Raw genomic sequence first — 23898 nt, forward strand, 5'->3', positions numbered from 1 at the left:
TGCAATAAAGGAACAGTAGTTATAATGGGTGACTTCAATCTACATATAGATTGGGTGAACCAAATTTGTAAGGGTGCTGAGGAAGAGGATTTCTTGGAATGTATACAGGATGGTTTTCTGAACCAACAAGTCGAGGAACCAACTAGAGAGCAGGCCATTCTAGATAGGGTATTGAGCAATGAGGAAGGGTTAGTTAGCAATCTTGTCGTGCGAGGCCCCTTGGGTAAGAGTGACCATAATATGGTGGAATTCTTCATTAAGATGGAGAGTGACATAGTTAATTCCGAAACAAAGGTTCTGAACTGAAAGAAGGGTAACTTTGAAGGTATGAGACGTGAATTAGCTAAGATAGACTGGGAAATGATACTTAAAGGGTTGATGGTGGACATGCAATGGCGAGCATTTAAAGATCACATGGATGGACTACAACAATTGTTCATCCCAGCTTGGCAAAAGAATAAACCAGGAAGGTAGTTGCACCCGTGGCTGACAAGGGAAATTAGGGATAGTATCAAGTCCAAAGAAGAAACATATAAATTAGCAAAAAAAAGCAGCACACCTGAGGACTGGGAGAAATTCAGAGACCAGCAGAGGAGGACAAAGGGCTTAATTAGGAAAGGGAAAAAAGATTATGAGAGAAAGCTGGCAGGGAACATAAAAACTGACTGTAAAAGCTTTTATAGATTGATCGTGAAAAGAAAAAGATTAGTCAAGACAAATGTAGGTCCTTTACAGTCAGAAACAGGTGAATTGATCATAGGGAACAAAGACATGGCAGACCAATTGAATAACTACTTTGGTTCTGTCTTCACTAAGGAGGACATAAATAATCTTCCAGAAATAGTAAGGGACCGAGAGCCTAGTGAGATGGAGGAACTGAGGGAAATACATGTTAGTAGGGAAGCGGTGTTAGGTAAATTGAAGGGATTAAAGGCAGATAAATCCCCAGGGCCAAATGGTCTGCATCCCAGAGTGCTTAAGGAAGTAGCCCAAGAAATAGTGGATGCATTAGTGATAATTTTTCAAAACCCCTTAGATTCTAGATTAGATCCTGAGGATTGGAGGGTGGCTAATGTAAAAAAGGAGGGAGGGAGAAACCAGGGAATTATAGACCGGTTAGTTTGACATCGGTGGTGGGGAAAATGCTAGAGTCGGTTATCAAAGATGTGATAACAGCTCATTTGGAATGAGGTGAAATCATCGGACAAAGTCAGCATGGATTTGTGAAAGGAAAATCATGTCTGGCAAATCTTATAGAATTTTTTGAAGATGTAACTAGTAGAGTGGATGGGGAGAGCCGGTAGATGTGGTATATTTAGATTGTCAAAAGGCTTTTGACAAGGTCCCACACAGGAGGTTAGTGTGCAAACTTAAAGCACACGGTATTGGGGGTATGGTATTGATGTGGATAGAGAATTGGTTGGCAGACAGGAAGGAACGAGTGGGAGTAAACGGGACCTTTTCAGAATGGCAGGCAATGACTAGTGGGGTACCGCAAGGCTCAGTGCTGGGACCCCAGTTGTTTACAATATATATTAATGATTTAGACAAGGGAATTAAATGCAGCATCTCCAAGTTTGCGGATGACATGAAGCTGGGCGGCAGTGTTAGCTGTGAGGAGGATGCTAAGAGGATGCAGGGTGACTTGGATAGGTTAGGTGAGTGGGCAAATTCATGGCAGATGCAATTTAATGTGGATAAATGTAAGGTTATCCACTTTGGTTGCAAGAACAGGAAAACAGATTATTATCTGGGTGATTAGGAAAGGGGGAGATGCAATGAGACCTAGGTGTCATTGTACACCAGTCATTGAAGGTGGGCATGCAGGTACAGCAAGCAGTGAAAAAGGCAAATGGTGTGTTGGCATTCATAGCAAAAGGATTTGAGTACAGGAGCAGGGAGGTTCTACTGCAGTTGTACAAGGCCTTGGTGAGACCGCACCTAGAGTATTGTGTGCAGTTTGGTCCCCTAATCTGAGGAAAGACATTCTTGCCACAGAGGGAGTACAGAGGAGGTTGACCAGATTGATTCCTGGGATGGCAGGACTTTCATATGAAGGAAGACTGGATCGACTAGGCTTATACTCACTGGAATTTAGAAGATTGAGGGGGGATCTTATTGAAACGTATAAAATTCTAAAGGGATTGGACAGGCTAGATGCAGGAAGATTGTTTCCGATGTTGAGGAAGTCCAGAACGAGGGGTCACAGTTTAAGGATAAAGGGGAAGCCTTTTAGGACCAAGATGAGGAAAAACTTCTTCACACAGAGAGTGGTGAATCTGTGGAATTCTCTGCCACAGGGAACAGTTGAGGCCGGTTCATTGGCTATATTTAAGAGGAAGTTAGATATGACCCTTGTGGTTAAAGGGAGAGAAAGCAGGTACAGGGTTCTGAGTTGGATGATCAGCCAAGATCATACTGAATGGTGGTGCAGGCTCGAAGGGCTGAATGGCCTGCTCCTGCACCTATTTTCTGTGTTTCTATGTGTTAAAGTACTTAATAAGTTTGCGGATGACACCAACATTGGTGGTACAGTGACCAGTGAAGAAGGTTATCTACGATTATAACAGGATCTAAGTGAACTGGGCTAAGTAGTAGCAGATTGAATTTAACTTGAACTGTGATGTATTGCGTTTTGGTCGGTTAAACAAGGGCAGGACTTGTATAGTGAATGGCAGAGCCCTGGAGGTCATTACAGAACAGAAAGTTCAGCCGGGACAGGTATATACGTAGAGCAGTTCTCTAAAAATTAGCAACAAGATGGTTAAGAATGTATTTGACATGATTGTCTTCATCAGTCAGGGCATTGAGTGTAGGAGCTGGGACGTTTTGCAACTGGATTTTGTCCCTGTAAGAATAATCTCATGAAGCTAAAGAAAATAGTTCCAAAGCAGTTACTGTGACTAGAGGATTCAGTTCTATTTTTGTAGAAGCATAAGGAAGTTGAGAGGAGAACTTAAATCACTATATAAAATCATAAAGAGTATGGATGAGGTGGGTAGTGAATCTCTTTCTCAGGATTGGAGAGGCTAAGACAAAAAGACATAGATTTAAGGTGCGGGGGTAGGGTAGATTTAAAGGAAATCTGAAGGCAAATTTTCCACACAGACATCATGCCATATAACATAAGAGTAGAGTTAGGCCATTCAGCCCAGTGAATCTGATTCTCCCATTCCATCATGGCTGATTTATTATCCCTCTCAACCTATTCTCCTGTCTTCACCCTGTAACCTTTGACACCTTGATTTATCAAGAACTTATCAACCTCCACTTTAAATATACCCAATGACTTGGCCTTCACAGCCATCTGTGGCAATGAATTTCTCACGTTCACCACCCTCTGGCTGAAGAAATTACTGTTCACCTCAGTTCTAAAGGGCCTTTCTCACTTTATCCTTTAAAATTGTTCTGATTGTTGACTGACTGTAGCCCAACACTTTTCTAGTGACTGATGGCGATTCACCTCTTTCTGATCGCTTTATTATTTCCACTAAATTTCCGTTAAAGTTCAAAGTACGTTTATTATCAAAGTATGTATACTATTTGCAACCAAAAAACCATAAGGTATCGGAGCAGAATTAGGGCTTTTGGCCCATTGAGCCTGCTCTGTTATTTCATCATGGCTGATCCAATTTTCCTCTTATCCCTAATCTCCAGGAGGAAATGGCAGAGGCTTTGAATGACGTTTTTGGGTTGGTCTTCATGGTGGAGGACATGTCTAACATGACAAAGAGAGATGTTATGAATGCAATGGGAGGTGAGGACCTCAATACAATTGAGCTATCACTAAAGTGGTAGTGCTGAACACACCTGTGGGCCTGAAGATAGGTTGGTCACCTGGTCCTGTTGGAGAGCATCCCAGGTTACTGAAAGAAATGGCAGAAATTTTAGCAGAGGCTTTAGTGATAATTTGCCAAAATTCTGTGGACTATGGGCATGTCCCAGTGGATTGGAAGATGGTGAATGTCACAGCACTGTTCAAAAAAAGGATGTAGGCAAAAGGCAGGTAACTATAGGCCAGTTTATTTAACATCTGTAGTTGGGAAAATGCATTAAAGAAGAAATAGCAAGGCATCTTGAAAGAAATGGATCCATCAGGCAGGTACAGCTTGGATTCAAACTGTTTGACAAACTTACTGGAGTTCTTTAAGGATATAATGAGCACAGTGGATAGAGGGGAGTAGATGTAATTTACTTGGATTTCCAGAAGGCATTCAATAAGGTGCCATGTAAAAGACTCATCCATAAGATAAGGAAGTATAGAGTTGAGGTGATGTATTAGCATGGATAGAGGGTTGGTTAACTAATAGAATGCAGAGAGTTCGGATACATGGGTGTTACTCTGGTTGGCATTCAGTGGTGAGTGGTGTGCCAAAGGGGTTGCTGCTGGGCCTGCAACTATTCACAATATACATTAACGATCTGGAAGAGGGGACCGAATGTAGTGTATCTAAGTTTGCTGATGATACTAAATTGAGTGGTACAGCAAATTGTGCAGAAGATATGGAGAGTCTGCAGAGAGACAAAGATAGGTTAAGTGAGTGGGCAAGGGTCTGGCAGATGTAGTACAATGTTGGTAAATGCAGTGTCATCCACTTTGGAAGGAAAAATAGAAGAGCAGATTATTATTTAACTTGTTAAAAAATTGCAGCATGCTGCTGTGCAGAGAAGCTTGGGAGTGCTTGTGCATGAATCACAAAAGGTTGGCTTGTAGGTGCAGCAGGCTATCAAGAAGGCAAATGGAATGTTGGCCTTCATTGCTAGAGGGATGCTGCAACTGTACAAGGTACTGGTGAGGCTGCAGGTGGAGGACTGCATGCAGGTCTGCATTGAATTTGAATTGAATTGACTTTATTTCTTACATCCTTCACACACATGAGTGAAAATCTTTATGTTACATCTCCAACTGAATGTGCAAATTATAGTGATTTGTAATAAAAAGCATGTACAGTAAGATATACAACAGAACAGTCAATATAGCTTAGAAATACAATTATGTCAGCATCAATTAATCAGTTTGATTGCCTGGTGGAGGAAGCTGTCCTGGAGCCTGTCCTGGCTTAAATGCTGTGGTACTGTTTACTAGATGGTAGCAGTTTCCCAGATGGTAGAAGGGTCCCCGATGATCCTTCTGGCCCTTTTTACACACCTGTCACTGCAAATGTCCTGAATACTGGGAATCTCACATCCACAGATGCACTGGGCTGTCCACACCACTTTCTGCAGAGTCATGTAATTAAGGGAGGTATATTTCCCATACCAGGCAGTGATGCAGCCAGTCAGGATGCTCTCAATCATGCCCCTGTAGAAAGTGCTTAGAATTTGGGGACTCATGCCAAACTTCTTCAACCATCTGAAGTGAAAGAGGCACTGTTTTTTTATTTTTTTAAATTCAATTTTCAAGTTGGTTACATAGAATAGAATAGAATAATATCAGCCCTCCCCCCCCCATAACATCCCTATCTAAAAAAAGAGAGGAAAAAAAGAAAGAAAGAAGAAAAAAAAGACTGCCTAGATATTGGAAGATCCCCACATGCTCCATGGAATTCAAAATAACAAAATATATGTATTTGTTTCTTTCCCCAGAGGACCAACATCTTTATCATCGAAGCACCTAGATATTTAATCCAATCTTCTGTAAATAAGGGCGCCAAATACTCAGAAATGTGTCATATTTATTCCTTAAATTATAAGTAATTGTTAAGAGACACTGTTGTGCTTTTTTCACCACACAGCTGGTAGGTCCTTGATGTTGTATATCCCAAGGAGCTTAAAATTGTTCATCCTCTCAACCCCAGATTCATTGATGGCAATGCGGGTGAGCCTATCTCCATGTCCCCTGTAGTCCACAACCAGCTTCTTTATTTTTGTGACATTGAGGGAGAGGTTGTTTATTTGACACCACTGTATCAGGGTGATGACTTCTTCTCTGTAGGCTGCCTCGTTTTTTGAGATTAGGCTAATCAATATAATCTGCAAATTTAATTAGCAGGTTGGAGCTATGGGTGGTGACACAGTCATGGGTGTACAGAGAAAAGGAGGGGACTTAAGACAGCCCTGGTCTCCTTACTAGAGGAAGGATATACAGTACTAGATTTGGAGACAGAGGAGGTTCACCAGGTTAATTCCAGAGATGAGGGGGTTAGACTATGAAGAGAGATTGAGTTGCCTGGGACTGTACCCACTGGAATTCAGAAGATTGAGAGGAGATCTTACAGATACATATAAAACTATGAAAGGGGTAGATAAGATAGAGGCAGGAAAGTTGTTTCCACTGGTAGGTGAGGCTAGAACTAGAGGACATAGCCGTAAGATTTGGGAGAGTAGATTTAGGATGCACATGAGGAAGAACTGCTTTTCCCAGAGAGTGGTGTTCTCTGCATAATGAAGCAGTGGAGACTATCTCAGTAAATGTATTTCAGAATCAGAATCGGGCTTATTATCACCAGTGTGTGACATGATATTTGTTAACTTAGCATCAGCACTTCAATGCAATACATAATATAGAAGGAATAAAAACAAAATAAAAAATCAGTTACTGTGTACGTATATTGAATAGATTAAAACTTGTGCAAAAACCAGAAATACTATATATTTAAAAAACTGAGGTCGTGTCCAATTCCTGAATCACTGAGTGTATCCTACCTGATGGTAGCAGTGAGGAAAGGGCATGCTCTGGGTGCTGGAGGTCCTTAATAATGGATGCTACCTTTCTGAGACATTGCTCCTTGAAGATGTCCTGGGTACTTGTAGGCTAGTATCCAAGATGGAGCTGACTAAATTTACAGCCCTCTGCAGCTTCTTTCGGTCCTGTGCAGTAGCCTCCCACCCCCCACCATCCCCCCATACCAGACGGTGATGCAGCCTGTCAGAATGCTCTCCATGGTATAACTATAGAAGTTTTTGAGTGTATTTGTTGACATACCAAATCTGTTCAAACTCCCAAATGAAGTATAGCTGCTGTCTTGCCTTCTTTATAAGTGCATTGATATGCTGGGTCAGGTTAAGTCCTCAGAGGTCTTGACACCCAGGAACTTGAAACTGCTCACTCTCTCCACTTCTGATCCATGTATGAGGATTGGTATGCGTTCCTTCGTCACACTCTTCTGGAAGTCCACAATCAGCTCTTTCGTCTTAATAAGTGCCAGGTTGTTGCTGCAGCACCACTCCACTGGTTGGTATATCTCACTCCTGTATGCCCTCTCGTCAGCACCTGAGATTCTACCAACAATGGTTGAGTCGTCAGCAAATTTATAGATGGTAATTGGGCTATTCCTAGCCTAACAGTCACGGGTATATAGAAGTCATAAGACCATAGATATAGGAGCAGAAGCAGGTCATTCGCCCTTTGAGTCTCCACCGCCATTCAATCATGGGCTGAATCAATTCTTCCAGTCGTTCCCACTCCCCTGCCTACTTTGATGCCCTGGCTAATCTAGAACCTATCTATTTCTGCCTTAAGCGCACCCAATAGCTTGGCCTCCACTGCCGCTTGTGGCAACAAATTCCACAGATTTACCACCCTCTGACTAAATTAATTTCTCCACATCTCTGTTCTAATTGGACATCCTTCAATCCTGAAGTCATGCCCTCTTGTCCTAGACTCCCATACCATGTGAAATAACTTTGCCATATTGAATCTGTTCAGGGCTTTTAACATTATGAATTTTTCAAAGAAACATAGAAAAACCTGCAGCACAGCACAGACGCTTCAGCCCACAATGCTTTGCTGAACATGTACTTATTTTCAAAATCACCTAGGGCTACCCATAGCCCTCTATTTTTCTCAGCTCCATGTACCTATCCAGGAGTCTCTAAAAAGACTCTGTCTTATCTGCCTCCACCAATATCGCTGGCAGCCCATTCCATGTACTCACCATTCTGTGTGTTTAAAAAAAACACTTATCCCTGACATCTCCTCTGTAGTACTTCCTAGCACCTTAAAACTATGCCCTCTCGTGCTAACTATTTCAGCCCTGGTGGGGGGGAAAGCCTCTGATTATCCACACGATCAATGCCTCTCATTATCTTGTACACCTCTATCAGGTCACCTCTCATCCTCCATTGCTCAAGGAGAAAAGGTCGAGTTCACTCCGCCTGTTCTCATAAGGCATGCTCCCCAATCCAGGCCACATCCTTGTAAATCTCCTCTTCACCCTTTCTATAGTTTCCACATCTTTCCGGTAGTGAGGTGACCAGAACTGAGCACAGTACTTCAAGTGGGGTCTGACCAGGTACCTATATAGCTGTAACATTACCTTTCGACTCTTGAACTCATTCCTATGGTTGATGAAGGCCAATGCACAGTATGCCTTCTTAACCACAGAGTCAACCTGCGTAGCAGCTTTGAGTGTCCTGTGGACTCAGACCAAAAGGTCCCTCTGATCCTGCACATTGCCAAGAGTCTTAACATTAATACTATATTCTGCCATCATATTTGACTTAACAAAATGAACCACCTCACACTTATCTACATTGAACTCCATCAGCCATTTCTCAACTCAGTTTTGCATCCTATCAATGTCCTGCTGTAACCTCTGACAGCCCTCCACACTGTCTATAACACCCTCAACCTTTATGTCATCAGCAAATTTACTAACCCATCCATCCATTTCCTCATCCAAGTTATTTATGAAAATCACAAAGAGTAGGTGTCCCAGAACAGATCTCTGAGACACACCTCCGACCTCCATGCAGAATATGACCCGTCTACAACCTTTGCCTTCTGTGAGCAAGCCAATTCTGTATCCACAAAGCAAGCTATTCTTGGATCCCATGCTTCCTTACTTCCTCAATAAGTCTTGCATGGGGTACCTTATCAAATGCTTTGCTGAAATCCATATACACTACATCTACTGTTCTACCTTCAATGTGTTTAGACATATACTCAGAAAATCCAATCAGGCTCATAAGGCACGTCTTGCCTTTGACAAAGTCATGTTCACTATTCCTAATCATATTATGCCTCTCCAAATCCATCAACTTACCAACCACTGAATTAAGACTCACTGGTCTATAATTTCCTGGGCTATCTCTACTCCCTTTCTTGAATAAGGGAACAACATCCGCAACCCTCCAATCCTCCAGAACCTCTCCCGACCCATTGATGATGCAAAGATCATTGCCAGATGCTCAGCAATATTCTCCCTCACCTCCCACAGTGACCTGAGGTACATCTCATCTAATCCTAGAGATTTATCCAACTTGTTGCTTTCCAAAAGCTTCGGCACATCCTCTTTCTTAATGTCTATATGCTCAAGCTTTTGAATCTGCTGTAAGTCATCCCTACAATCACCAAGATCCTTTTCTGTAGTGAATACTGAAGCAAAGTATTCATTGTGTTTCTGCCATCTCCTGTGGTTCCATACACACTTCTCCACTGTAACACTGGAATGGTCCTATTCTCTCATATTTTATCCTCTTGCTCTTCACATTCTTGTAGAATGCCTTGGGGTTTTCCTTAATCCTGCTTGCTCACTAAGGCCTTCTCATGGCCCCTTCTGGCTCTCCTAATTTCATTCTTAAACTCCTTCCGGCTAGCCTTATAATCTTCTAGATCTCTATCTTTACCTAGTTTTTTGAACCTTTCGTAAGTTTTTCTTGTCTTCTTGACTAGATTTTCAACAGCCTTTGTACACCACGGTTCCTGTACCCTACCATTCTTTCCCTGTTTCATTGGAATGTACCTATGCAGAATGCCACACAAATATCCCCTGAACATTTGCCACATTTCTGTCGTACATTCCCTGGGAACATCTGTTCCCAATTAATGTTTCCAAGTTCCTGCCTGATAGCTTCATATTTCCCCTTACTCCAATTAAGTACTTTCCTAACTTGTCTGTTCTTCTCTCTCCAACGCTATGGTATAGGAGATAGAAATGTGATCACTATATCCAAAATGCTCTGAAATTGAGAGACCTGACACACAGCCAGGTTCATTTCACAATACCAGATCGAGTACAGCCTCTCCTCTTGTAGGCTTATCTACAGATTGTGTCAGGAAACCTTCCTGAACACACTTAACAAACTCCACCCCATCTGAACCGCTTGCTCCAGGGAGGTGCCAATTAATATTTGGGAAATTAAAATCTCCCACCACGACAACCCTGTTATTATTACACCTTTCTAGAATCTCTCTCCTTCTCTGCTCCTGGATGTCCCTGTTACTATTGGGACATATACACTCAGACTCTCAGCAGACAATTCCTCCATGACTTTCTCCTTTTCTACAGCCATGACACTATCTCTGATCAGCATGCCACGCCCCACCTCTTTGGCTTCCCCACCTCCCCCCCCCCCCCCCCCCCCCCCCGTCATTTCTGAAACATCTATGTCTGGCACTCTAAGTGACCATTCCTGCCCCTGAGCCTTCCAAGTCTCTGTAATGGCCACAACTCAAAACTCCCAAGTACTGATCCACGCTCTAAGCTCATCCGCTTTGTTCATAATACTCCTCGCATTAAAATAGACACATTTCAAACCATCGGTCTGAGTGTGTCCCTTCTCTACCACCTGCATATTCTCCCTTTTGCACTGTCTCTAAGCTTTCTATATTTGTGTGCCAACCTCCCTTTCCTCTGTCTCTTCAGTTCGGTTCCCACTCCCCCAGCAGTTCTAGTTTAACTCTCCCCAATAGCCTTAGCAAACCTCCCTGCCAGGATATTGGTCCCCTCAGATTCAAGTGCAACCCTTCCTTTTTGTACAGGTCACGCCTGTCCCAAAAGAGGTCCCAATGATCCAGAAATCTGAATCCCTGCCCCCTGCTCCAATCCCTCAGCCATGTATTTATCCTCCACCTCATTCTATTCCTATACTCACTGTCGAGTGGCACAGGCAGTTTTCCTAAGATTACTACCTTTGAGGTCCTGCTTCTCCACTTACTTTCTAATTCCCTATATTCTGTTTTCAGGGCCTCCTTCCTTTTTCTACCTATGTCATTGTTGCCAATATGTACCACGACCTCTGGCTGTTCACCTTCTCAATTCAGGATATCGTGGACGTGATCAGAAACATACTGGCACCTAGGAGGCAAACTACCATCCTCGTTTCTTTCCTGCATCCACAGAATCATCTGTCTGACCCCTAACTATAGGATCCCCTATTACTGCTGCCTTCTGTCTTTCCCTACCCTTCTGATTCACAGGGCCAGACTCTGCCAGTACTTATTGTTAAGGGGGACAGCCACAGGGGCACTCTCTAGTATCTGGCTCTTGCCCTTCCCTCTCCTGGCTGTTACCCACTTATTTGTCTCCCGAAGCCCTGGTGTGACTACTTACCGATAGCTCCTCCCTATAACCTCCTCACTTTACCTGACCAGATGAAGGTCATCGAGCTGCATCTCCAGTTGCCTAATGTAGTCAATAGACAATATACAGTAGGTGCAGGAGTAGGCCACTCAGCCCTTCTAGCCAGCACCGCCATTCACTGTGATCATGGCTGATCATACACAATCAGTACCCCCTTCCTCCCCTCTCCCCATATCCCTTGACCCCGCTATCTATAACTCTATCTAACTCTCTTGAATGCATGCAGAGACTTGGCCTCCACTGCCTTCTGGGGCAGAGCATTCCACATATCCACCACTCTCTGGGTGGAAAAGTTCTTCTGCGTCTCTGTTCTAAATGGCGTACCCCTTATTCTTAAACTGTGGCCTCTAGTTCTGGACTCACCCATCAGCGGGAACATGCTTCCTGCCTCCAGCGTGTCCAATCCCTTAATAATCTTATATGTTTCAATCAGATCCCCTCTCAGCCTTCTAAATTCCAGTGTATACAAGCCCAGTCGCTCCAATCTTTCAACATATGACAGTCCCGCCATTCCGGGAATTAACCTTGTGAGCCTACGCTGCACTCCCTCAATAGCAAGAATGTCCTTCCTCAAATTTGAAGACCAAAACTGCACACAATACTCCAGGTGGGGTCTCACCAGGGACCTGTACAGCTGCAGAAGGACCTATACTCAATTCCTCTTGTTATAAAAGCCAGCATGCCATTAGCTTTCTTCACTACCTGCTGTACCTGCATGCTTGCTTTCATTGACTGATGTACAAGAACACCTAGATCTCGTTGTACTTCCCCTTTTCCTAACTTGACTCCAGTTAGATAGTAATTTGCCTTCCTGTTCTTGCCACCAAAGTGAATAACCTCACATTTATCCACATTAAACTGCATCTGCCATACATTTGCCCACTCACCCAACCTGTCCAAGTCACCCTGCATTCTCATAACATCCTCCTGACATTTCACACTGCCACCCAGCTTTGTGTCATCGGCAAATTTGCTAATGTTACTTTTAATCCCTTCATCTAAATCATTAATGTATATTGTAAACAGCTGCGGTCCCAGCACCGAACCTTGCGGTACCCCACTGGTAACAGCCTGCCATTCCGAAAGGGACCCGTTAATCGCTACTTTGTTTCCTGTCAGCCAGCCAATTTTCAATCCATGTCGGTACTCTGCCCCCAATACCATGTGCCCTAATTTTGCCCACTAATCTCCTATGTGGGACTTTATCAAAAGCTTTCTGGAAGTCCAGGTACACTACATCCACTGGCTCTCCCTTGTCCATTTTCATAGTTACATCCTCAAAAAACTCCAGAAGATTAGTCAAGCATGATTTTCCCTTCATATATCCATGCTGACTCAGACTGATCCTTCTACTGTTATCCAAATGTGTTGTAATTTCCTCTTTTATGATTGACTCTAGCATCTTTCCCACCACTGACGTCAGGCTAACCGGTCTATAATTCCCTGTTTTCTCTCTCCCTCCTTTCTTGAAAAGTGGGACAACATTAGCCACCTTCCAATCAGCAGGAACTGTTCCGGAATCTATAGAACATTGGAAAATGATTACCAATGTGTCCACGATTTCTAGAGCCACCTCTTTAAGTACCCTGGGATGCAGACCATCAGGTCCCGGGGACTTATCAGCCTTCAGACTCAACAGTCTATCCAACACTGTTTCTTGCCTAATATAAATTTCCTTCAGTTCATCCTTTACCCTAGTTCCTTTGGCCACTATTACATCTGGGAGATTGTTTGTGTCTTCCCTAGTGAAGACAGATCCAAAGTACCTGTTCAACTCATCTGCCATTTCCTTTTTCCCCTTAATAAATTCACCCGTTTCTGTCTTCAAAGGCCCAATTTTGGTCTTAACTATTTTTTTGCTATTCACACACCTAAAGAAGCTTTTACTATCCTCCTTTATATTCTTGGCTAGTTTATCTTCATACCTCATTTTTTCTTGGCGTATTGCCTTTTTTGTTATCTTATGTTGCTCTATTAAAGCTTCCTAGTCCTCCGGTTTCCCACTCATCTTTGCTATGTTATACTTCTCTTTTATTTTTATACTGCCCTTTACTTCCCTCGTCAGCCATGGCCGCCCCTTACTCCCCTTAGGATCTTTCTTCCTCTTTGGAATGAACCGATCCTGCACCTTCTGCATTATTCCCAGAAGTACCTGCCATTTTTGTTCCACTGTCTTTCCTGCTAGGGTATTGTTCCATTGAACTTTGGCCAGCTCCTCCCTCATAGCTCTATAGTTCTCTTTGTTCAACTGTAGTACTGACACATCCGATTTTCCCTTCTTCTCAAATTGTAGGTTAAAATATATCATATTATGGTCACTACCTCCTAATGGTTCCTTTACCTCGAGGTCCCTGATCAAATACGGTTCATTGCACAGCACTAAATCTAGAATTGCCTTTTCCCTGGTAGGCTCCAGTACAAGCTGTTCTAAGAATCCATCTCGGAGGCACTCCACAAACTCCCTTTCTTGGGGTCCAGTACCATTCTGATTCTCCCAGTCTACCTGCATGTTGAAATCCCCCATGACAACTGTATGGGAGTCTTCTGGACTTCCCACATCTGACACCCAGTACAGAACACTGGCTTCACACATATACCTCCTGTTTCTGTTCTTCACAGGTAACCTACCTGGCCTTGACCTGATATTGTCGAAGCCCCATTGAGCCAAAGCCCTCCTACTCTGATTCCTTTTACTCCATCGTCCACTCCTCCGATGCCCACTCTATAAAATTGTTTCCTTTTAACCTCTTCATGGTGGTCTAACTCGCTGACGTCCACACACTTGTGCAGTCGTCCCTGGATACCTCATTTCTATGAGATCACCCCTAATTTTCCTGGACTCTGGGGAATACAGCTCAAGAGCTGTCAGACATTTCTCATACAGTAACTCTTTCATTCCTGGAATCATTCTTGTGAATCTTCTCTGAAGTCTCTCCAATGTCAGTATATCCTTTCTAAAATAAGGAGTACAAAACTGCACATAATACTCCAAATGTGGTCTCATGAGTGCCTTATAGAGCCTCAACATCACATCCTTATATTCTATACCTGTAGAAGTGAATGCCAATATTCCATTCACCTTCTTTACAACCGACTTAACCTGGAGATTAATCTTTAGGGTATCCTGCACAATGACTCCCAAGTCCCTTTGCATCTCTGCATTTTGAATTCTCCCCCCATCTAAATAATAGTCTGCCCCTTCATTTCTTCCACCAAAGTGCATGACCATACACTTTCCAACATTTTATTTCATTTGCCACTTCTTTGCCCATTTCCCTAAACTATCCAAGTATCTGCAGGCTGTTTCCTCAACACTATCTGCTCCTCCATCTATCTTTGTATCATCGACAAATTTAGCCACAAATCCATTAATCCCATAGTCCAAATCATTGACGTACATCGTAAAAAGCTATAGTCCCAACACTGACCCCTGTGGAACTCCACTGGTAACTGGCAGCCAGCCAGTATAGGATCCCTTTATTCCCACTTTCTGTTTTCTGCTGATCAGCCAATGTTCCACCCATGTTAGTAATCCCACGAGTTCTTATCTTGCTAAGCAGCCTCATCCAAGTTATTCACATCTACTGCATCTCTTTTGTCCACCCTGCTTGTAATTTCCTTAAAAAATTGCAGTAGGTTAGTCAGGCAGGAATTTTCTCTCAGGAGGGTGGCCTATCTTATGTGCCTCCAGGTATTCCGTAATCTCATCCCTAACAATCGATTCTAACAACTTCCCAACCTCTCATGTCAGGCTAACAGGACTATAGTTTCCTTTCTGCTGCCTCCCACTCTTCTTAAATAGTGGAGTAACATTTGCAATCTTCCAGTCATCCAGTACAATGCCAGAATCTATTGATTCTTGAAAGATCTTTGTTAATGCCTCCACAGTCTCTACAGCTACTTCCTTCAGAACCTGAGGGTGCATTCCATCAGGTCCAGGAGATTTATCCACCCTCAGACCATTAAGCTTCCAAAGGGAGGGGGGAAGGGTTATATACATTTTTTTTCATACTTCATTTTGTAACTACTTAAAAATGCAATAAAAAAAGTTTTCAAAAAAAAAAGACCATTAAGCTTCCTGAGCACCTTCTCAGTCGTAATTTTCACTGCACTTACTTCAATTCCCTGACACTCTTGAATGTCCAGTATACAGGTGTCTTTCACTGTGAAGACTGATGAAAAATATACATTCAGTTCCTCTGCCATCTCTGCGTCTCTCATTACAATATCTCCAGTGACATTTTCTATTGGTCCTATATCTACCCTCAACTCTCTTTTACCCTTTATGTACTTTGAGAGTAGAGCAGTGGGCTAAGCATACACCCCTGAGGTGTACCAGTGTTGATTGTCAGCGAGGAGGAGATGTTATCACCAATCTGCAGATTGTGGTCTTCTGGTTGGGAAGTTGAGGATCCAATTGCTGAGGGAGGTACAGAGGCCCAGTTTCTGCAACTTCTGAATCAGGATTGTGGGAATGATGGTACTAAATGCTGAGCTATAGTTGATGAACAGCATCTTGACGTAGGTGTTTGGTCTAAAGCTGTGTGAAGAGCCATTGAGATTACATCCGTCATTGACTTATTGTGGCGATAGGCAAACTGCAATGTGTCCAGGTCTAGTCATGACCAATCTCTCAAAATATTTAATCACTGTAGATGTGAGTGCTACCGGTGATGGTCATTAAGGCAGCTCACATTATTCTTCTTGGGCGCTAGTATAATTGTTGTCTTTTTGAAGCAAGTGGGAACTTCTGCCCATATCAGTGAGAGGTTGAAAGTGTCCTTGAGTTCTCCCACCAGTTGGTTGGCACAGTTTTTCAGAACCTTACCAGGTACTCCATCAGGACCTTTCCCTTTGCGCGGGCTCAGTCTCTTTAAAAACAGCCTAACGACGGCCTCTGAGACAGAGAGCACAGAGTCATCAGGTGCAGTAGTTGTATTCTCACTTTCAAAGCGTGCATGGAAGGCATTGAGTTCATCTGGTGGTGAAGCATCGCTGCCATTCATGCTATTGGGTTTTGCTTTGTAGGAAGTAATGTCTTGCAAACCCTGCCAAAGTTGTCATGCAGCCGATGTTGCCTCCTACCTCATTCAAAATTGTCTCTTCACCCATGAAATAGCCCTCCACAAATCATACCTGGTTTTCTGGACCAGGCCTAGCCTTCAGCAGATGAAGTACCTCCTGGTTCATCCACAGATTTTGGTTTGGGAATGTACAGTAAGTCTTTGTAGGCACACACTCATCCACACAGGTCTTAAAGAAGTCAGTAACAACTGCAGCACACTCATCCAGGTTGGAAGATGAATCCCTGAATTCAGTCCAGTCCACCAATTCAGAACAGTCGTAGGCACTTCTGTGCTTCCTTGTCCATACCTTTTTGGTTCTAGTACTGCAGTCTTCAGTCTTTGCCTATACTCAGAGAGTAGAAGTACAGCCAGGTGATCAGACTTCCCGAAGTGAGGGCATGGAATAACTCAGAAGGCATTCTTGATGGTGGTGTAGCAAAAGTCCAGTGTGTTGTTTCCTCTAGTAGTGCAAGTGATCTGTTGATGGTAATTGCTTAGTGATTTTTTTCAGACTGGCCTGATTAAAATCTCCCAAAACAATGGTGAAGGCATTAGGATGTGCTGTTTTGTGCTTGTTGATCCCAATGCTCAGATCATCTAAAGCCTGATTGACATTGGCCTGAGATGGAATGTATTCTGCTACTGCTATTTAAGACAAGGTTGGATAAATTTTTGCATAGTAGGCGAATTGAAGGTTATGGGGAAAAGGCAGGTAGTTGGAGATGAGTCCGTGGTCAGATTGAATGACGGAGAAGGCTTGAAGGACCAGATGGCCTACTGCTGCTTTATCTTATGTTCTTATGTCATTACCCTGGAGGGACCACCATTCCCGGAAATTCCACACTGTACCCTTTTAGACTGTATGCTTCCTCTTGAAGGACAGCTGGGCATGAATGTATTCTCAGAAGACGGGCACGCAGTCTGCCCTGGCAGAGCCCTCGACTGTTGACAATACTCAACTGCAGCCTGACTAGTATCTTATAAAGGTTCAGCATTATTTCCTTGCTTTTATATTCTATTCCCCTTGAAATAAATGTCAACATTGCATTTGCCTTATTTACCACAGACTCAACCTGTAATTTAACCATCTGGGAGTCTTCCATGAGGACTGGTATGTCCCTCTGCTCCTCTGATGTTTGAACCTTCTCCCCATTTAGATACTAGTCTGCACTTGTGGGCATTCACAGTAGAGCAAAGAAATATAATATAATTAATGAAAATATACAATTGAAAAGCATAATGCCATCAACGTTGACATTAATTGTGCCAGTTCTCTTTAGGTCTGTATAGTTCACCTCTGACTACTCTCTCTTAAGCCACAATTATAAAAGTACTATCCATGAAACAGATTTGTGACTATCCCAGAGTAATACTGTTGTTGTTGCTCCAAAATGCAGAGTTTGATTTGACAAAATTTGCTGTATCCAACAATGACAGCCACTGAATGGAAGCTGATATGTATTCCACAGTCTGATGTACCCTTCCCTGCTTTTATCAGATTAAATTTCCAACCAACCAAGCAGAGATAAAGTATCAAACCAGCATCACTTTCTGTCACTACACCAAATTTCTCCACTCACTTAACTGTTTCGTACTGCATAGAAACAACATTTTATAGAACTGGAGCCTGTGTCACAATTAAAGATTAAATTTATTTGTCACATGTACATTGAAATACGCAGTGAGGTGCATTGTTTGTGTTAACAAACTACGGACCAAGAATTGGCTGGGACACCCCGCAAGTGTTGCCATTGTTTCCGTTGCCAATATAGTATGCCCACAAATTACTAACCCTAACCCTAACTCGCAGTGTTTGGAATGTTGGAGGAAACCCATGCAGTTATGGGGGAGCATACAAACTCCCTATATCAACAGGGAGTTGTACCCAGATCAGTGATCACTGGCACAGTGAAGTGATGTTCTGTTATGCTACTGTACTGCCCTCTGCCATCTTTACGTTGCTGCTTGTGAGAAACTGTTGTGAGAACAGGCTGCTGCATTTTCTTTTTGCATTTACTGCAGGAAAGTGCTTCTGTAGGTAAATGAATGTAATATAAATGTAAGAGCTTATGTCTTTTGGACAAGATGTTATGACAGAAGTAATAATATTGCTCAAAGCAAGGGTTGACACAGATTGTGTTAATGACTTTATGAGGAAATTCTGAGGACTACACTCAAATGTGGTGTTTGGAACCAGTTTTCCTTTTGGAATATTTAGAACAATGATAATATGTTGCAGCACATTTTAAGATGTATTTCAGCATCAGACTATGTGTTACCTCTTTTTTATTCACATCATTAATAATTAGAAACATAGATACATAGAAAACCTACAGCACAATACAGGCCCTTTTGCCCATAAAGTTGTGCTGAACATGTCCCTACCTTAGAAATTACTAGGCATACCCATAGCCCTCTATTTTTCTAAGTTCCATGTACCTATCCAAAAGTCTCTTAAAAGACCGTATCGTATCCGCCTCCTCCACCATTGGTGGCAGCCCATTCCACGCACTCACCACTCTCTGAGTAAAAAAACCTACCCCTGACATCTCCTCTGTACCTACTCCCCAGCACCTTAAACCTGTGTCCTCTTGTGGTAACAGTTTCAGCCCTGGGGAAAAAGCCTCTGACTATCCACACAATCAATGCTTCTCATCATCTTATACACCTCTATCAGGTTACCTCTCATCCTTCGTCGCTCCAAGGAGAAAAGGTCGAGTTCACTCAACCTGTTTTCATAAGGCATGCTCCCCAATCCAGGCAACATCCTTGTAAATCTCCTCTGCACCCTTTATATGGCTTCTACATCATTCCTGTAGTGAGGCGACCAGAACTGAGCGCAGTACTCCAAGTGGGGTCTGACCAGGGTCCTATATAGCTGCAACATTATCTCTCAGCTCCTAAATTCAATTCCACTGTTAATGAAGGTAATACACCGTATGCCTTTTTAACCCACAGAGTCAACCTGTGCAGTTGCTTTGAGCGTCCTGTGGACTCAGACCCTAAGATCTCTCTGATCCTCCACGCTGTCAAGAGTCTTACCATAAATACTATATTCTGCCATCATATGTGACCTACCAAAATGAACCACTTCACACTTATCTGGGTTGAACTCCATCTGCCACTTCTCAGCCCAGTTTTGCATCCTATCAATGTCCCACTGTAACCTCTGACAGCCCTCCACACTATCCACAACACCTCCAACCTTAGTGTCAACAGCAAACTTGCTTACCTATCCCTCCACTTCCTCATCTAGGTCATTTGTAAAAATCACGAAGAGTAAGGGTCCCAGAACAGATCCCTGAGGCACTCCACTGGTGATTGACCCCCATGCAGAATATGACCCATCTACAACCACTCTTTGCCTTCTGTGGGTAAGCCAGTTCTGGATCCACAAAGCAATGTTCCCTTGGATCCCATGCCTCCTTACTTTCTCAATAAGCTTGCATGGGTACCTTATCTAAGTTCCAATTTTGAGAATCTGCAATACTGGGTAGCAGTCAATCCATCAGTAATATCTCCGAGGAGGGAATTTTACCTAAAATCTCCATCCTAGATTTAGAAGTGATCCCCACTAGGCAATGAGAAGTGTGAGGGAGGGATGGCACTGAGTACTAAATGTTCCTTTTCTCCATTGTTTATGATCAGTTGATAGTAAGATCTGGGAAGTGATCTCAAGGCTTCACGAGAAGCCCCATGAGATGTCAAGTCAAGTCAAGTCAACTTTTATTGTCATTTCGACCATAACTGCTGGTACAGCGCATAGCAAAAATGAGACAACATTTTTCAGGACCATGGTTTACATGACACAGTACAAAAACTAGACTGAACTACATAATTAAAAAAAAACATAGAGAAAGCTATTCTAGACTACAGACCTACACTGGACTGCATAAAGTGCACAAAAACAGTACCGGAAACACTTCATGATGATGGATGTAAGTGCAACGGGACGGTAGTCATTTTGGCAGGACACTGAAGACTTCTTTGGCACGGGGACGATGGTGGCGGCCTAGAAGCATGTTGGAATGGTGGCGCTGCTCAGGGAGATGTTGAAGGTGTCAGTGAGAACATCTGCTAGCTGGTCTGCACATCCTCCGAGTACTCTACCAGGGATGTTGTCTGGTCCAGCAGCCTTCTGTGGGTTGACCCTGCAGAGGGTTCTTCTCACGTCGGCCACCGAGAGACACAGCACCTGGTCATTCACAGGAAGGGTGGACTTCCTCACCGCCACGTCATTTTCTGCCTCAAACCGGGCGTAGAAGTTATTTAGTGCATTTGGGAGGGAGGCATCACCTGCACAGTCAGGTGATGTTGTCTTGTAATTGGTGATGTCCTGGATGCCCTTCCACATGCGCCGCATGTCACTGCTGTCCTGGAAGTAACTGGATTAGCTGGGCGTGTGCACGCTTTGCCCCTCTGATGGCTCGGGACAGTTTGGCACTTGCTGTTGTTAAAGCTGCCTTGTTGCCTGCTCTGAAGGCGGAGTTGCGGGACCTCAGCAGCGCACACACCTCTGTGGTCATCCATGGCTTCTGGTTGGCACGTATAGTGATGGTCTTGGACAGAGAAACATCATCAATGCACTTGCTGATGTAGCTGGTCACTGATGCTGTGTACTCCTCTAAGTTGGTAGAGTCGTCATCGGTTGCAGCCTCCCTGAACATGTGCCAGTCAGTGTTCTCAAAGCAGTCTTGAAGAGCAGAGATGGCTCCTGCTGGCCAGGTTTTCACCTGCTTCTGAACTGGTCTGGAGTGCCTGACGAGCGGTCTGTATGCTGGGACTAGCATAACAGAGATGAAGTCTGAGTATCAGAGGTGGGGGCAGGGCTCTGCCCGGTACGCGTCGGGAATGTTTATGTAAACCAGGTCCAATGCGTTCTCCCCCCTCGTTGCAAAGTCCACATACTGATGGAATTTGGGGAGCACTGACTTAAGGTTTGTGTGCTTAAAATCACTGGCGACAATAAACAGACCATCAGGATGTGTGTTCTGCAGTTCGCTAATAGCCCCGTACATTTTACAGAGCGCCTCCTTAGCATTAGCGCTGGGGGGGGAATGTAGACACCGAATATAAGGACAGAGGTGAATTCCCGTGGCAAATAAAATGGCCTGCATCGAACTGCCACAAATTCCACTAATGATGAGCAATGTCTGGAAACCAGCACAGAGTTCTTACACCATTCCGTGTCAATATAAACACAGACACCGCCACCGCGGACCTTACCGGAGACAGCTGCATCTCTGTCCGAATGAAATAAAGCTAACCCGTCTAGCTGGATGGCGGCGTCTGAAATCCCATCAGTGAGCCATGTTTCTGTGAAGACAAACACGAAGCAAGTTCTGTACTCCTGCCGAGTATTACATTGGAGTCGGATATAGTCCTTTTTATTGTCCAGGGATCGGACATTGGAGAGCAGAATGGACGGGAGAGCCGGCCGGCTAGGGTTTGCTTTTAGCCTGGCACGGACCCCTGCCCGTTTGCCTCGCTTCTGCTTCCTCGCAATTTTATTTTTAGAGTTATCAAAGAACAAGCACATTCATAGTGCAAACAACCTAGCATTTTTTTTCCACAGCAAACATTTGGCTCCTTTAGTGACTGACAAACCCACAATTGAACCAGAGACTGATCCATGAAATGTCACTGTCAGTCACATGTAACCAACCAAAAACCTAAATGCACATAGAGACCTAAAATGATTAGAACAGAACATATATCTATAAATAAAGACACGAATTCCAGAAAGAGGCTTTTCAACCCATTAAACTGCTGCCAAGCCAATCTATGAGCAATCCAGGTAGAATCATCCTCTGTAGGTTTAGGTTTCAGAATCAGGTTCAATAGCAGTGGCATGCATATGTTATGAAATTTGTTATTTTGTGGCAGCACTACACAATATATAATAAAAACATAATAAATTACAGAAAATATTTGTAAAAAATTAAATTAAAGAAGTAGTGCAAAAATGGAGGGAAAAATATGAGGTCGTGTCCATTGCCTCATCGGCCATTCTGAAATCCAATTCTGGAGGTGAAGAAGCTGTGCTTGAATGTTGAGTGTGTGTCTTCAGGCTCTTGTACCACCTGCTTGATGCCCCCTCAGTGAGAAGAGGGCATATCCTGGGTGATGAAGGTCCTTAATGATGGATGCTACCTTTTTGAGTCATTGCCTTTTCAATATGTCCTGGGTGCTGGAGAAGCCAGCAACTTTTCTGATCCTGTGCTTTGGCTCCTCGATACTAGATGGTGATACATCCAATTAGAATGCTGTCCACATTACTTATGTAGAAATTTGGATATGTCTTTGGTGACATTCAAATTCTTTACAAACTCTTGATGAAATATTTCTGCTGTTGTGCCTTTTATTTTTTTTATTTTGTTGAGATATAGCACGGCGTAGGCCCTTCCAGCTCTTCAAGCTGTGTCGCTCAGCAATCCCCTGATGTAATCCTGGCCTAATCAAAGGACAATTTACAATGACCAATTAACCTACCAACTGATACGTCTTTGGACTGTGGGAGGAAACTCATGCGATCACAGGGAGAACGGACAGGCAGCAGCAGATATTGAACCTGTGTCGCCTGTAGTGTAAAGTACGCTACTGTGCTTTCTTTGTAATTGCATCAATATGTTGGCCTAGAATAGATCTTCAGAGATGTTGACACTCAGGAACATGAATCTGCTCACCATTTACACTTCTGATCTGTTAATGAAGACTGGTGTCTGTTCCTTTGACTTACCCTTTCAGAAGTCCACAATTAATCCTTCAGCCTTAATGATGTTGAGTGCAAGTTTGCTGCTGGACACCACTCAATCTGCTGACTGTCTCACTCCTGTATGTCTCATCATCACCATTAGAAATTCTGCCAACAATAGCTGTGTCATCAGCAAATTTATAGATGGCATTTGAGCTATGCCTAGCCACACAGTTGTAGGTGTAGAGAGAGTAGGGCAGTGAGTGAAGCATGCATCTTTAAGGTGATTGTCATAAAAATGGAGGTGTTACTCCGATCTGAACTGACTGTGATCTTCCAGTAAGGAAGTCAGGATCCATTTGCAGAATGTGATACAAAGGCCCAGGTTTTGGAGCTTGTTGGTTAGTACTTAGGTTATGGTGGTGTTGAATGCTGAACTGTATTCAATAAATAACAGTCTGACATAGATATTGCTGTTCACAAGATCCAAGATTGAGTGGAGAGCCAGTGAAATTGCATCTGCTGTAGACCTATTGTGGCAATAGGCAAATTGCAGTGAGTCAAGGCCCTTGCTTAGGCAGGAGTTTCTTCTGTTTTACCTTGTCCTACTTCAACACACTGTGTAAGGAATACATAGAAACATAGAAAACCTACAGCATAATACAGGCTTTGCCATCAAGGACGTTTACACTACACGCTGCATCCGCAAAGGAAACAGCATTATGAAGGACCCCATGCACCCCTCATACAATCTCTTCTCCCTCCTGCCGTCTGGGAAGAGGCTCTGAAGCATTCGGGCTGTCACAGCCAGACTATGTAACAGTTTCTTCCC

At 43.4% G+C, this 23898-nt stretch overlaps 1 protein-coding gene across 2 annotated transcripts in view; it reads left to right on the forward strand.

Annotated features, from left to right (window-relative positions):
- Positions 1–23898, forward strand: part of stimate (STIM activating enhance) — a 128237-nt gene that overhangs the window by 8689 nt on the left and 95650 nt on the right. Inside the window, exon 2 of one of the 2 annotated variants that reach the window (XM_059943856.1) lies at positions 3658–3757. The exons of the other annotated variant lie outside the window; for it this stretch is intronic. Within the exon in view, the coding sequence (XP_059799839.1) occupies positions 3664–3757 (94 nt within the window). The 5' untranslated portion in view covers positions 3658–3663. The remainder of the gene's footprint in view (positions 1–3657; positions 3758–23898) is intronic. 2 annotated transcript variants of the gene reach the window in all.

Source organism: Hypanus sabinus, chromosome 19 (genome assembly GCF_030144855.1).
Source record: "Hypanus sabinus isolate sHypSab1 chromosome 19, sHypSab1.hap1, whole genome shotgun sequence".
NCBI lineage: Eukaryota > Metazoa > Chordata > Chondrichthyes > Myliobatiformes > Dasyatidae > Hypanus > Hypanus sabinus.